Consider the following 13870-nt stretch of genomic DNA (forward strand, 5'->3'; position numbering starts at 1 on the left):
TTGCCTGCTAAAAGAACCATTAAAATCTGTCAGTAAAGAATGGGAAATGAGGACTTCCGGGTAAACTTTTAGTATGACTCTACATATTGTATTTCTTCTGTGAGACTGAATGTCTACAATCTTGTCTGTTTTACTGTCATTGAAAAAAAAATCAGTGAAAAAGAAGTAGCTATCCAGGGGTCTCAGTCTTGGCTTAGCTTTAAACTGTTGCCCAAAGATAAAGAACTGATAATATCCCTAACAGAAATGTTATCTTTCTACCTGAAATAGAGACAAGGATGTCGACAGTCACAGATTTTGCAACCCAGTTGATGGTCCTCTCTATTCATTAACAGAGATCAATTTTTAGAAAAATTCGTTTTTGTTTTATTTTTTAAGGGCAGGGAGGATATCTGCTGTTTTATATCCTACTGTTATAAACAAAAGTTCAGGTAGCACTCAAACAGATTAATCAGCCCTTCATTTGTTTACAGGTTACCCTCCTTTGCTGCTACTGCCCGAAAACGTGCGAATTCGAAAATACAATCTCTCATCTGAGAAGTTCTCAGAGTACCTTGAAGACCAGGAACGCATTCAGGCTATGGATTACGATTGGGATCCAGAGGGCACAGGCCTCAGTGAGTATGAACTGTGGCATCGGTCATTGATAACAGTTGAATACATTGAATTATAAAGTGTTGAACTTTGGGGAATTTATTTCTAATGAGTGAATGTTGTTGCCCGAGTGGAAGAGGATGCTCCCCCCGCCCAGCGTGCTCCAGACAATTTAGCTGTGGCCGTGCGTCCCAGCCAGTGTTTCCCACCTTCTCACGGAACCTTCTCCCATTTCTGGGGACTATCCTTTCAGGATCACCTCATGTCCCTTTGTTTACTATCTCCTTGTCTTTGCCCTTGCCTTCCCCACCGTTGTACGCTTGGAAAATTTCTACTCAAAGACCCAGTTCAAAGTCACCTCCCCTGTGATGTCTTTGATAATCCCTCCTGGCACAGTTCTGTGAGCCTGTAGCATTTTATACACGCTTCTACTAAAGCACATGTTATGTTGAGTTACAGCTAATTGTCCACGTATTTTTCTCCCTACATCTTAACTGTGTGCTCTTTGGAGACAGAGACTAAATCGAATTCATCTCTACATGCCTAGCATCTGACCCAGGATCTAGTACAGTGTGTGTGGTGGGCGTTCAATGAAGGAAAAATGAATGATGCTTACTGTGGAGTCTCTCATGGCTCTGGCGTGTGGGAGACGGTAGTGGGGCAGGAAAACTTGTGTTCTACGCCTGTCTCCCTCGTCTACTAGCTTTATGACCTTAAATAATGGAAACAGTTCTCTGGGTCCCCATTTCTCATCTGTAAAATAAAAGCGGTAATCTTGTTCGGCCTGCCTCCCTCTGAGAGTTGTTTGTAAAACCAAGTGAGATGACAGATATGAAAATGCTTTGCAAACTAACTATGTAAGATTTATTGCTGTTGTGTTTTCACATTTCATTATACAATACAATGAAATTTTCAAGAATGGTTCAGGGAACTTCCCTGGCGGTCCAGTGGTTAAAACTTCGCTTTCCAGTGCAGGGGTATGGGTTTGATCCCTGGTCAGGGAGCTAAGATCCCACATGCCTCGCGGCCAAAAATCCAAAACATAAAACAGAAGCAGTATCATAATAAATTCAGTAAAGACTTTAAAAGTGGTCCACATCAAAAAAAATCTTAAAAAATAAAAAAAAGAATGGTTCATACCTAGGAAAGTATGTGCCTTGAAAGTCAGTCTTCCTATGCTTTTTTTTTTTAACATCTTTATTGGAGTATAATTGCTTTACAATGTTGTGTTAGTTTCTGCTGTATAGCAAAGTGAATCAGCTATACGTATACATATATCCCCATATCCCCTCCCTCTTGCGTCTCCTTCTTCCTATGCTTTTTAAAATGTCTGCTGTCCAATATCCTTTAGTCTATACATAAAATAAGACTTCTCATCTACACAGCTCCTTTATTGCTAGTATGGACTCAAACTCTTAACAATTTGCCCCTGGTTTATCTATATGTTCTGTTTTGGAAACTAGAACGTGATCCTAATGGGGGTAAATAGGCTGAAATATATTTTAATGGATTACCTTCAAATAGAGAGGACTAAGTATCAATAAGTTATCAATTGAAGCATTTGTAGCTAATAGCTCAAGTATGATAGATTTTGAGGTTTGATCATACTGGTTAAATTGAATTATTAGTATTATAGGAACACCGAAGAGGTAGAGGTGTCAATGAATGAACAGCACTTCACCTGATTAGACCCAGTTCCTCCCTTACCTGGTGTTCCTAACAGGAAACTGACCTGTGTGTCTTGCCTCCGCAGGTGTTGTATATTACACTGTGCTAGGGCACGGCTCTAATTTTGGTGCTATCAAACGTGCCTACATCCCCAACTTTGAATCTGGCAGCAATAATCCTGTGAAGGAAGTTAACCTGGATCTGAAATACATAGTGCAGCCAGATGGGTTAGCAGTGGACTGGGTTGGAAGGTAAGTTTAGCCTCATTCTATTTTCCTGGCCAGAGCTCCCCTCTGCTCACCATGGCACGTGAGTTAAACTGGCCCAGATTATGGGCACACTCAGCCTCAGGGGCAGCTGGGTGATGCCTGGGCTTCCTGTAGCCTCAGCAACTACCTCGGCTTCCCCATTGTGTCATATAAACATCATCACTTCCTATATTCTATGTGTGCCATGAAAATTTTGGGAAAGCCCCAAGGTCAAGATTTTATATTTTATCTGGGAGAGCATTCTTGCCAACAGAGTTCTGGATTCCAAAATGAACTTTCAGTATGGCAGCGCTGTTCATTTTGTGAAGAAATGGGACAGCCTTACATTCTACCAGCAAAGCAGTTGAGATGAAACATGTTTCTTTATGGTATTGTTTTGAGGAGGAACAATCCACATGTTGTGTTTTTAGGAGGCTATGTTTTCTGAACAGATTGGAAATTTGACTTCCCTGTATAATCTTTGGGTTTGAGTTAATAGAGCTGTTAGCTTTGATCTGCTCTTCTACACCTTCTAGAACTTCAGGGACCAGAGCCAGACATTTTGGACGATACCTAAATAAGAACCTTAAGTAGGTTTGTCATCAGATACATGCATGAGAGGCAAACTGATGTGGAAGAATTAATAAGCTCCTTCTTCAAGGAAGAGCCTTGGGTTGGAATGACGTTTGTGGGAAAGTAATTACATTACAATCAGAATTCAACCATTTGTAGAACCTCTTATGTCCTTGAAATGAACTAATAAAGGAAAATGTTTGCTGCGCTCTGGGAGAACAGAGAATCCTATGTAGTATTAATTAATTTTCACCTTTTCGCTCACTTGTCTGGTGCTCTTGGAAGACTTGAGCATCTCTGCAGAAGTTAAGTAGGTCCCACTGTGCCTGCAGTGTAACAGGAGACTCATTTCAGCAACTTCTGTCAGGAAACAAGACCTCAGAGAGTCATGAACTGGAAACTCTAGACTTTAGCGCTTCCTTCTTCAAACCAACCACTTCCTTCTTCAAACCAACCAACCAAGATCTGTCTTCTTGTTTGAAATTTTACCTCTTCTCAGCCTTAATGAATGAGTAAATTTAAGCAACTGCTGGAACTCTTTCTGCTTGTTAGAGGCTGAGATCTGAAGCCTTAGGGATGGAATAAGGGCAGGATGGCTTTGCTGAGTTTGTTATTTTGCATGGCTATTTCCACTCATCCTTGGAGCTGATGCCAGATTCCTAGTGATTCCAATGGGCTCTTGGCTGAGGAGGAAGCCAACTCACAGGCAGTCAGAATGAAAGGCCAACAGTGCCTCACAACTCCTATCTAGAAGCAATTGTCTCATAATAGTGCCGGATGTGAGGTTCATCATCATTACCAATCCTGGCTGATACAGCTGCTTTGGCTGAATATCCCCTTCATCCGACACCCCATCACTTGTAACTTTCTACAGATGTGCCCTTGGCTGAAGAGATTGGGGCACTCCTGGGAGAGGGAGGCTGTGCTCTCATCATCACTGGTGCCTGAGTAGCTGTCTTGTTGGCCAGAACTTCCGAACTAAATGCTCTCATCTTCACACCTCTTCCCCAGAAGTCCAGTCTAGACTTTTCAATTGTTTACCTTTGTCTCTCTAAATTCAGGCATATTTACTGGTCAGATGCCAGGAGTCAGCGGATCGAGGTGGCTGAACTAGATGGAAGGTACAGAAAGTGGCTGATTTCCACTCAACTGGATCACCCAGCTGCAATAGTTGTGAATCCCAAACTAGGGTAAGTACTTGAAGGAGTCCTTAATGTTCTAGATATTTTCCACTAGATTCTCCAAAAAAAATTATATCTTCAATTATCTTTTCCTAATTGTACTGAAATTGTCCTTGGACTTTTTTGAGTGGCACCTATGACTATTTTCAAGAATTATAATATGCCCTAAAGATCACTTAGGACAAAACAGGCTTCAGAAGATGGACACTGTGTCAGGGGAAGGCCTCTGGCCGCACTTTTTCCACAGCCCAGTTTGTCTAAAACCCACACGTTTCTCAACAGAATTTAAGGATTGAGCAACACCTGATGATTGGTTTAGACTAGACATTGCAAAGTGGTGGCTGATGGGCTAAATATGGCCCATACACTTATTGGACTTGACCTTCACAGAGCTTTAAGATTTTTTTTTTTTGTAAACTTAGTAGATAACATTTAAATTAAAAATAAATATTTGTATTTTTGGCTTGAAAAATCAGAAGAACTGGTAAAGTTAGGTAGGTGTGCCTTCCTTGACGCGGTATTGCCTGGAACTCTTAGACAGGGCTTTGCTTGATGCGGTGTTTGCCCATCACTCTACATTCATAACTGCCCTGTTCCACCCATTTATCTTGCCTGCCTGATCCTTTCTAGGTGTTTAAAGGGTACAGTCCCTGGTCTGCTCAGTTCTTCTACAATTAAGTATTAATTGCATGCAAAGTAATACCTTTTCAAAGAGTTAGAATGTAAGCTCCATGAGGGAAGGAATCTGTTTTGTTCTCTGATACGTTCCAAATACAGGATAGTAGCTTCTCACACAGCGGGCATTCAAGAAATATTTTTTGAAGAATGAACAGCTTTTGTGATTATATATTTTAAAAGGTCTGGATATATATCTTTGGACAGGGCTGGCCAGTTTCTATTGGGAAAGTGCAGTTCTCAGGAAGGGTAGATCACAGATGCACAGGCTCCCCCCTTTCTCTCCCTGTCTTGTGTAAAGTATAAAAATAGCATCATTTAGGACCCAAGGCTCTTTGAAAACCAGTTGATTTCTCCACTAGATGAAATGCTGCCATGAGGAAACCTTCCGTTACAGGTTTATGTACTGGACTGACTGGGGCAAAGAACCTAAAATCGAGTCTGCTTGGATGGATGGGCAGCGTCGGAAAGTCCTGGTTCAGGAGGACCTCGGTTGGCCAACCGGCCTTTGTATAGATTATGTGAATGGTGACCGGATCTACTGGAGTGACCTCAAGGAGGACATTATTGAAACCATCAAATATGATGGGACCGATAGGAGAATTGTTGCAATTGCAGGTTAGAAATTTCACTTAGAATTTCATATATTAAATAATTAATGTATTTCCAGTCTCTTTGCCCATTTTCGTAAGAAGGAACCCTAATCTTAGGAGATGCTTTTTATAGTTTCTTAGATACCACTCTGCCCAGCTCCCAGCTGCTGATTTAAATGCAAATGAATCTATTAGCAGTTATTAAGTCCTTTTTGTATAATTAAAAGAACTTGCTGTCAGCAGCAGATGTTGAAATAACCGTTTCTTGTTGGGTTGCTCTGATAGAGATGGCCATCATGTGTTCCAATGGTAATCCGTGTCTAACCACTTCTAGGTACATTAGTTTTTAATGTGCTAGATTGCTTTTTATGCACAACTGGAAACGTCTAGGAGAGAAGCATTTTGTTTTCTTATCTAGACTCTACAGAACTACAACAATCCAGCACGTAACAGGTTTTTCTGATAAGTGGTGTCTTATGTTCACAGAAAAAAAAAAGATCTCTGCCCTACAGATTGTTTTCTAAAAATAAAATAAAATCAGCAACTTGAAAGTGAGCGAGTCCCCTATAATTGGTGTCATTCGGTAGGCATTGATCTATTTTAATTTCTGTCATCTTGATCTCCTGGTGCAGCACACTTTCATGGTCGTGTGTACAGAGAGTCTGCCTGAATGTTGCTGGAATTTTAAGGTGTTGCCTAAGAGATTGATCCAAGCGGTTTGACTTCTGACATAAAAGTGGGGCTCAGGTATCTTCTTTTCAGTAACCTTGTTTTGTTTTGCTTTTCCCCTGTGGGTGAACAGCAATGACCCCTTATAGTCTGGACATCTTCGAGAGCCAGTTATACTGGTCATCTAAGGATAAGGGAGAAGTATGGATCCAAGATAAATTTGGGCGAGACGAGAAAGAGAAATTGCTGATAGTGAACCCTTGGCTCACGCAAGTTCGAATATTCCATCAATGGAGATATAATCAGTCAGGTAGTCACCAACCTTATTTCAAATTAATGGCTATATTTCTTTTGGAAAATGGTGGTGGATAATAATAGGCTGATCTCCCTGTGCCTGAAACATGTGAGTGTGTGTGTGTCTGTGTGTGTGTCTGTGTGTCTGTGTGTATTTTAACCATTTTGACCAAAGAAGATAAAATTGGAGGTCGAATGCAATGATGCACACCACCAGCAGATATGGAGTAAAAATACTTCAGTCCTTGTTGCTGCTTGGAGTTGTGGGGTTGTACTCTTAGGCCACAGAATCCAGTAGGTGTCAGACCCCCTGCTAAATGTGAGTTGGGTTGCCAAGTCACGTAATAGGCTTCGTGGACATCAGAAGTCTTACCCACTCTAGCAATTGCAAGGCCGGGCTAGTCAAGTCATCCTGAGCTATGCGAGCCTTAGCTTAAAGCTTAAAGGATGCATTTCTACATCCTCCCTTCTTTCTCATTTTCTGAGTTCTTGGTCCTGCTTCCTCAGGTTACCTGTGTTCTAATTCATCCTTCATCATTGTGTGGAGTAATGTGAAAGAGAAAGGACATTATCTTTTTCCCGTGGGCACATTTTTATTCACTGATGTCTTTAATGATTTTTATTTCAGACATAGGTAATTATATATCAAAATATTCTATCAAATCTTTTTTTTGGAAATATCTTCCTTTTTTTTAAATTAATTTTTATTGGAGTATGCTTGCTTTACAATGTTGTGTTAGCCTCCACTGCACAACAAAATGAATCAGCCATCCTCATACAGATATCCCCTCCCTTTTGGACTTCCTTCCCATTTAGGTTACCACAGTGTATTAGGTAGAGTTCCCTGTGCTATACAGTATGTTCCCATCAGTTGTCTATTTTAGAGAATATCAATAATGTATAGTGGGGAAAGGACATTTTTGAAGTGAGGAAAGGAAATAGACTTTTATTAAGTTCTGTATGTCAGATTCTCTCTTCAGGATTAACCCAGACATCTGCTTCTTCAATTAATCTTCTCCCAAACTTATAAAGAGGTTTAATTTTCATCTCACAAGTAAGGAAACTGACAATAGGAAAGATTTAGTAACTGGTGCGCCCAAGTTACACAACCAGCGGATAAGCTTTAAACCCAGAAATGGTTTTTAAACTCAATGCCATTCACCCAAAAGCTCAGCACCTTTCTGTTCTGGTACTCAATGCCATTCACCCAAAAGCTCAGCACCTTTCTGTTCTGGTCCAGCTATCAGTGTACCCAATTCCGGATTGCATTCTGTGGCTGTGTGGCCTTTGACAAGTCACCTCCCTTCCACCTCCCTTCCAATCCCTGCATGTGAAACAGATGTGGAGCCTGAGGTCCCCCTGAGTTCTCTGATACTCTGAGAGCCTGAATCAGTCTTGACAAACTGAAGTGCAGAACGGAGGCTCCCAGGAGATTACACTGGCGGCAAATGCCTTTTCTAGGGATTAGCCCCCTTGTGTTGCTGGTAGCGATTACCCTTCTTCAGACCTTCTCCAAAACATTCCAGACCCCACTGATATAATAGCTCTTGTGTCCTAAATGCTCCTGCAGCTCTTATGTTTGGCAGTTTCAAGGGCAGGAGGGGAGAGCCCAGTATACCTGCGGAGCCCCCTCTGGCCCCTGTAGAGAGGACAGCCCAGGGGTCAGGCAGAGGAAAATCTGGAGACTTTCCCTGAAAAGCATCTCAGCCAGCTGATACTCTGAGCCTCCTTTGCAAAGTGTTGATTGATGAGTAGGCCAGAGGCTCAGCCCAGCTGTGCCAGATTAGCATTTACTCTGGACCAATAGCTCTCCAATTTTAGCACGTGTCAGAAACGTCTAGAGGGCTTGTTGAACACGCCTTGCTGGGTCCCACCTGAGGGGTTTCTGACTTAATAGGCCTGAGGTGGCCTAAGAATTTGCATTTCTGACAAGTTCCCAGGTGATGCTGATGTTGCTGGGTCAGGAACAACATTGTGAGGACCCCTGCTCTACTCAAAGGGTGGGCCAGGGACCAGGAGCATTGGTACAATACGGGGGCTAGTTGGAAGTGCAGACCCTCAGGCCTACCCCAGCCCTCTTGAATCCGATTCCCCAGGTTATTTGTACGACATTAAAATTTGAAAGCGTGCTCTAGAGAGCTGAAGAAATGGTCATGGGACAGGTTTTTTGTTGTTGTTGTTGTTGTTGTTTTCTTTGCGGCACGCGGGCCTCTCACTGCTGTGGCCCCTCCCGCCGCGGAGCACAGGCTCCGGACGCGCAGACTCAGTGGCCATGGCCCACGGGCCCAGCCGCTCCACGGCACGTGGGATCCTCCCGGACCGGGGCACGAACCCGTGTACCCCGCATCGGCAGGCAGACCCCCCAACCACTGCGCCACCAGGGAAGCCCATGGGACAGGTTTTCAGTGAGGCTTTTTACAGCCATGCCTCGTCCATGGTCACGTTTTTGCATGACAGAGAATCAGGATTATAGAATGTTAGTCTGAGAAAGAATTTAGAGACGACCTAATCCTTGGATAAATCATAATATATGCTAAGCTAGTTTCAGAATTACCTGAGGCGCTTTTAATGGTAATACTTGAGTTCCATCCCAGAGAGATTTAAATCTGGATTTCTGTGACAGGGCATCAATCATTGTGAATAGCTCCCAGGTGATTCTGATAATCATAGCTCTAAATTCCCTAATCTTGCAAATAATGAAACTGAAGCCCAGAAGGAAGTTCTCCGTGGAGAGCAGGGGTGGAAATCACATCCAATGTATGCTTTGGCTGGACCACACTTTATGATCTATCCAAATTTGGGTGATGACAAATCTTGATATAATAATGGGGTCTTACTGACCTTTTAGAAATATCTCAAATTGCTTAGTGCTGATTGGATTTTGAGGTCATGCAGTGAACCAGACGGACACCTATCTTCCAAACCTGCCAGAGCAATAGGGGAGATAAATGATGCCAGAAGAAAATGTGAGGGGTACAGCAGTGGGATGGAGAGCACGGGGAGGGACTGTGGCACTTTGGTGGGGTGGCAGGGGAAGGTAGCGTAAATGAGGGTGAGTTGCCAGGTGGCACGCGGCTTAAAGGTGTTGGTATGCTGCCTGGGCTCTGATGTCACCTGGCCACAACTCAGTGGATGGGCATGTCCTTGGTTGGGGTATTCGTTCCCTCCTCGGAAACTAACCGCTGTCCTCTTCTGCTTTCCAGTGCCCAACCGCTGCAAAAAGGTCTGCAGCCACCTTTGCCTTCTGAGACCTGAGGGATACACCTGTGCCTGTCCCCAAGGCTCCAGATTTATAGAAGGAAGCGTCACTGAGTGTGATGCAGGTAGGGACACTGCCTGGGGGCCTGGGACAGCTCCTTTGCCTTCGTTAGTAGGTTCCCTTACCCGTGCTTCACCTTTTTCAGGAGCATGAAGAATTCCTGTTTACTGGTCTCTTGCAGAATAGAGTGGGGATGGCTAGAAAGAGGGATGGGAGATGTGGAAAATATGAACAGAGCTGAGTGGGACTTAAGGGGCCAAACGGATCTTGTGTTCCAATGATTTCTGAGAATTATTTGCCAAGATCCGCAGAGATTTAGATCCAGTGCCCCTAAATCGACTGTTGTGTTGTCTATAAAGACATTTTGAAGAGTGAGTTTCCTATAAGGCCTCTTCCTCCTTTCTCCACCCCGTACTGGATCCCAATCGCCCCTGAATCTATTCAGTCTTAACGGAGCTCCTCAAGGTGGAGAACCAGGCTCCTGAGGTGGGACGGGGGCGCTTATCCAGTACAGAGGGGAGGCCTAGAGGAGGTTCACTGGTTTTCCCACATGCTCATTTCAAAGTTTGGACAAGTGAAAAAGGGCCACGTTTTAAAATGTACCTTATGCTCTTGGGAGATGGAAGCTGGAAGGAAGGAAGTAAACAGTGTTTAATTCTCATCCCAAATGCTATAGATGATCTATTCTTGGCAAGACCTTTCTTCAGTGACTCTTTTAAATGAAGGAGTTAATAAGCCATAGGGAGTAACTAGTTAGTGTCCCTAACTAGCATCCAATGCTTGATAAGGGTGTTAGAAAATCATCCTGCAATTCACTGGTGGCCCATTTTATGGCTCACATCCTTGGGCCCTTCCCCCTGCTTTAGCTGATGGGGAAATGAAGAGGCGTAACCATGTTCTGCCACCAGGGGGCGCAAGCGGTTAAACAAGGCACCTCCTGTTGACTTCCCAACCAGGCTGAAAAGTTGGCAGGTTTAGAGCACGAACTCAGCAAGTAAAAACTGCCCCCTCCCCTTCCCCTATCCCCGCTCTTATCCCAATGCTACTGGGGAAATATTGGCAAGATTACAATCTTTAGCAAGGGCAATTTTGAAGGTCTTAAAAAATGAGGAGATCTCCAACCAGCTGTCCATTAAGCGGCCATTTATCTGTCTACGTGTCCGTTTATTGATGAATGGATTGCTGATACTTCGGAGCCTTTAGTGGAAGTTTCGGGGTGTGCCTAAGTTGAATTCTTGATTTTAACTGGGTTCAAAGAGAAGAATTCTGAAAACTTCAAAAGAAAATGTCAATGTCCTGAGAGATTTCCTTTACCACAATGTTCTTTTTAACTATTAGTATATATTCTGGAGTCTAGTATCTCACCACTGTTTTGCGGGGGGGGGGGGGGGGATGCTATAAACTGCCTTTTTTTCCCTACCAAATGTATGTTACTCCCCAAGACCTTATTGATAAAGAAATTCATCTGACTTAAGGGGAAGGTGACATTTAAAAGGGAGACTAATTAGCTGCCCCACCACATGGGCTCCCCACTCCAGCCCTGGGCTGAAGCAGGTTTGCATGGTAGGGGGCTCTGCTGAGCGCCGCTGACTAACACCTGCGTGGCTTTCCCTTTCTGCAGCGATCGAAAGTCCTATCATCATGCCCCCTCCATGCAGGTGTATGAACGGAGGAAACTGCTATTTTGACGAGAATGACCTCCCCAAATGCAAGTAAGTCTGAATGCTGTAGGTCTTACATCTTCTGGGGGGAGTTTGAGACCTCAAAGTAGCCAGAAAAACAAGTACAAGAACCTTGCCTGTTCACTAATTTTCACATCATAACCAGCTTGCCCTCCAATGGGGGAGTCCACAGAGCGCTAAGGCAGTGCTTCTCAAACTATAATGTGCGTGAGAATCACCTGGGGCTCTGGAAAAAAATGCCCATCTCATTTACAGGGATTCTGCATTTCTGACAAGCTCCCGGGGAGATGCCACAGAACTGTGGGCCACGCTTTGGGGAGCAAGGAGTTAGAGAAGTGACAACCCCATTTTCCTACTCACCTCAGATTACTAATTATAATTGGATTGTGGGAGAGCAGCTGTCAGCAGAGCCGTTACAGTGCTAGGCGCTCACGAGGGGCAGAGACTGGGCTGAAGATTTGGAGAGCAGAGAATTATCAAGAGAGCTCTTAACATGGAGCAAGATGATATTTAACGAAAGCACGTCAAAGGAAAGAACACAATGAAGGTTTCCAGTTCCACTTTCCAAGGAGGAATTCCATAGATTAGAGAAGACACCAATAGGTTTATTTGTTGAGGCTGATTCTGTAGATGCCACAGGTATTCCCTCAAAAGTGAATTTCCACAGTCAGATTACAATCAGAGCCCAAGAAATCAACAGCTTGTGAATGATTCTTCTTTTCCTTTCAGATGTCCTAGTGCCTACGTGGGAGAATACTGTGAAATAGGGCTTTCAAAAGGCATTCCTCCCGGAACAAGTAAGTTTTAAGAATACGAGGGACATGGGAATGCATCATGGTAACTAAACTGAGTGTTGTCTATATTCTGTTTAACTCCAGTCCCTGTTGCTAAGACTACTGGCTCTTTTCCTTCTCCTCATGTTCATATGTTTGCTTCTTCTTCCCTCTTTGACAGCAGCGGCCGTGCTGTTGACAATCATCCTGATCATCATAATTGGAGCTTTAGCGACTTTAGGATTTTTCCACTATAGGAAAACTGGCTCTCTTTTGCCTTCTCTGCCCAAGCTGTCAAGGTCAGTTTCGTTAGGTGGAATATTGATTTTAGACGTCTGTGTGATCTGTAACCACGTAAATAACTTAGTTTTTCTTTTAAGTTAAAAAAGCATCCTAGGCTGTTCACCTATTCTGCGGAAACAAAAAATACTGAACTTAAAGCAGTCACTTCAGATCACAATGTCTTAATTGATTGCTTCTCTGAAGCCTGAGTACAAATCACATTTTAGAGTCTAAAGGGTTGTACGTTGAGGTTACACTGGAGAACAGCGTCGGCTGTTTGAGGGACCAGGCTTGCTTTCCGCAAGTGCCCAGCTGGTCCTCTCCTCATTCTCAAGCATTCGGGAATGTGCTCGAACATTTCCAGGAGGTCACTAAGGGAATTTATTCCCATATGTGATGTGTAAATGCGAAGTGGGAATCGAGCCTTTCATTTAAGGAAGAGCTAGGAAAGGGTACAAAGAAAGAATCCTATTGCAAAAGATTGGTTTTTAAAAATAATAAGACACTGATTACTTCTTTTCAGCTTAAGCAGTCTTAGCAAATCCTCTGAAAATGGAAATGGGGTGACCTTCAGATCAGGGGATGATGTTAACATGGATATTGGAGTATCTGGTTTGGGGCCCGAGTCTGCTATTGACAGATCAATGGCGATGGTGAGTTTGGTTTCAAAGTGACTATTTGAAGGTTATCATTTTTACTGTTTTATCAAAGAAACACTTTTTATAAAGAATAAAATTCACCTAGGAAAAAATGAAATACTGTATGCCCCCTCACTATACCAAGTTAGGAAACATTAGGTTTGTTGTAGAAATGTGTCTAAAAACATTAGTAATGAAATTGAAATTAACCCCTGATCTAAGCCACACGGTTGAACTGGAATCATGAACAGTTTTAAGTTTAATTGGAGTCTTAAACAATCTATGTTTTTTGGGAAACAGGGGAGAGGGACCATGATATTCTGTTTTTATTCGATGACTTTTTGTATGTTTAAAGGAAGAGGCAGGGAAATAACATGTTTCCTAGTCTCACATATTTTCCCACCAGTGTGTAGTGTTGGGATAAACAGTGGTTTTAGAGTCAGTGGTTGGTTCAAATCACAACTCTGCCACCTGCTAGGTATGTAATAGTAGGGATGGAGCTTGATCACTCTGTCCCCATCTGTAAAATAATCCCTCCTGTGAGGACCAAATACTTTATGAATGGACTAGTATCCACTCTGAAGTCTACCATCAGTGTTGGGAAATCATTCCCAGTATTCCGCCTCCCCACCAATCTTTCCTTTTTGTTCCTGCCTAAAGGTACAATATTATCCCTCCTGTCTTCTTTCCCCCTCTCCCTCTTCTCTTTGCTCCTCTTCCAGACCCCCACCCTTTTCTCTA

General features: G+C 43.2%; 1 protein-coding gene across 1 annotated transcript in view; it reads left to right on the plus strand.

Moving 5' to 3' along the window:
* The window catches only part of LRP2 (LDL receptor related protein 2), a gene marked incomplete at its 5' end in the record, with an annotated part of 157359 nt that overhangs the window by 135751 nt on the left and 7738 nt on the right, over nt 1-13870 (plus strand). The window contains 10 exons of the mRNA XM_022570207.2: nt 474-617; nt 2348-2513; nt 4145-4273; nt 5337-5557; nt 6335-6511; nt 9699-9818; nt 11376-11466; nt 12166-12233; nt 12391-12508; nt 13015-13144. Coding sequence (XP_022425915.2) covers nt 474-617; nt 2348-2513; nt 4145-4273; nt 5337-5557; nt 6335-6511; nt 9699-9818; nt 11376-11466; nt 12166-12233; nt 12391-12508; nt 13015-13144 — 1364 coding nt within the window. The remainder of the gene's footprint in view (nt 1-473; nt 618-2347; nt 2514-4144; nt 4274-5336; nt 5558-6334; nt 6512-9698; nt 9819-11375; nt 11467-12165; nt 12234-12390; nt 12509-13014; nt 13145-13870) is intronic.

The sequence above is a fragment of the Delphinapterus leucas genome, chromosome 8, assembly GCF_059928025.1.
Source record: "Delphinapterus leucas isolate spDelLeu-1000000601 "Yukka" chromosome 8, BTC_Dleu_Yukka2, whole genome shotgun sequence".
Taxonomy (NCBI): Eukaryota; Metazoa; Chordata; class Mammalia; order Artiodactyla; family Monodontidae; genus Delphinapterus; species Delphinapterus leucas.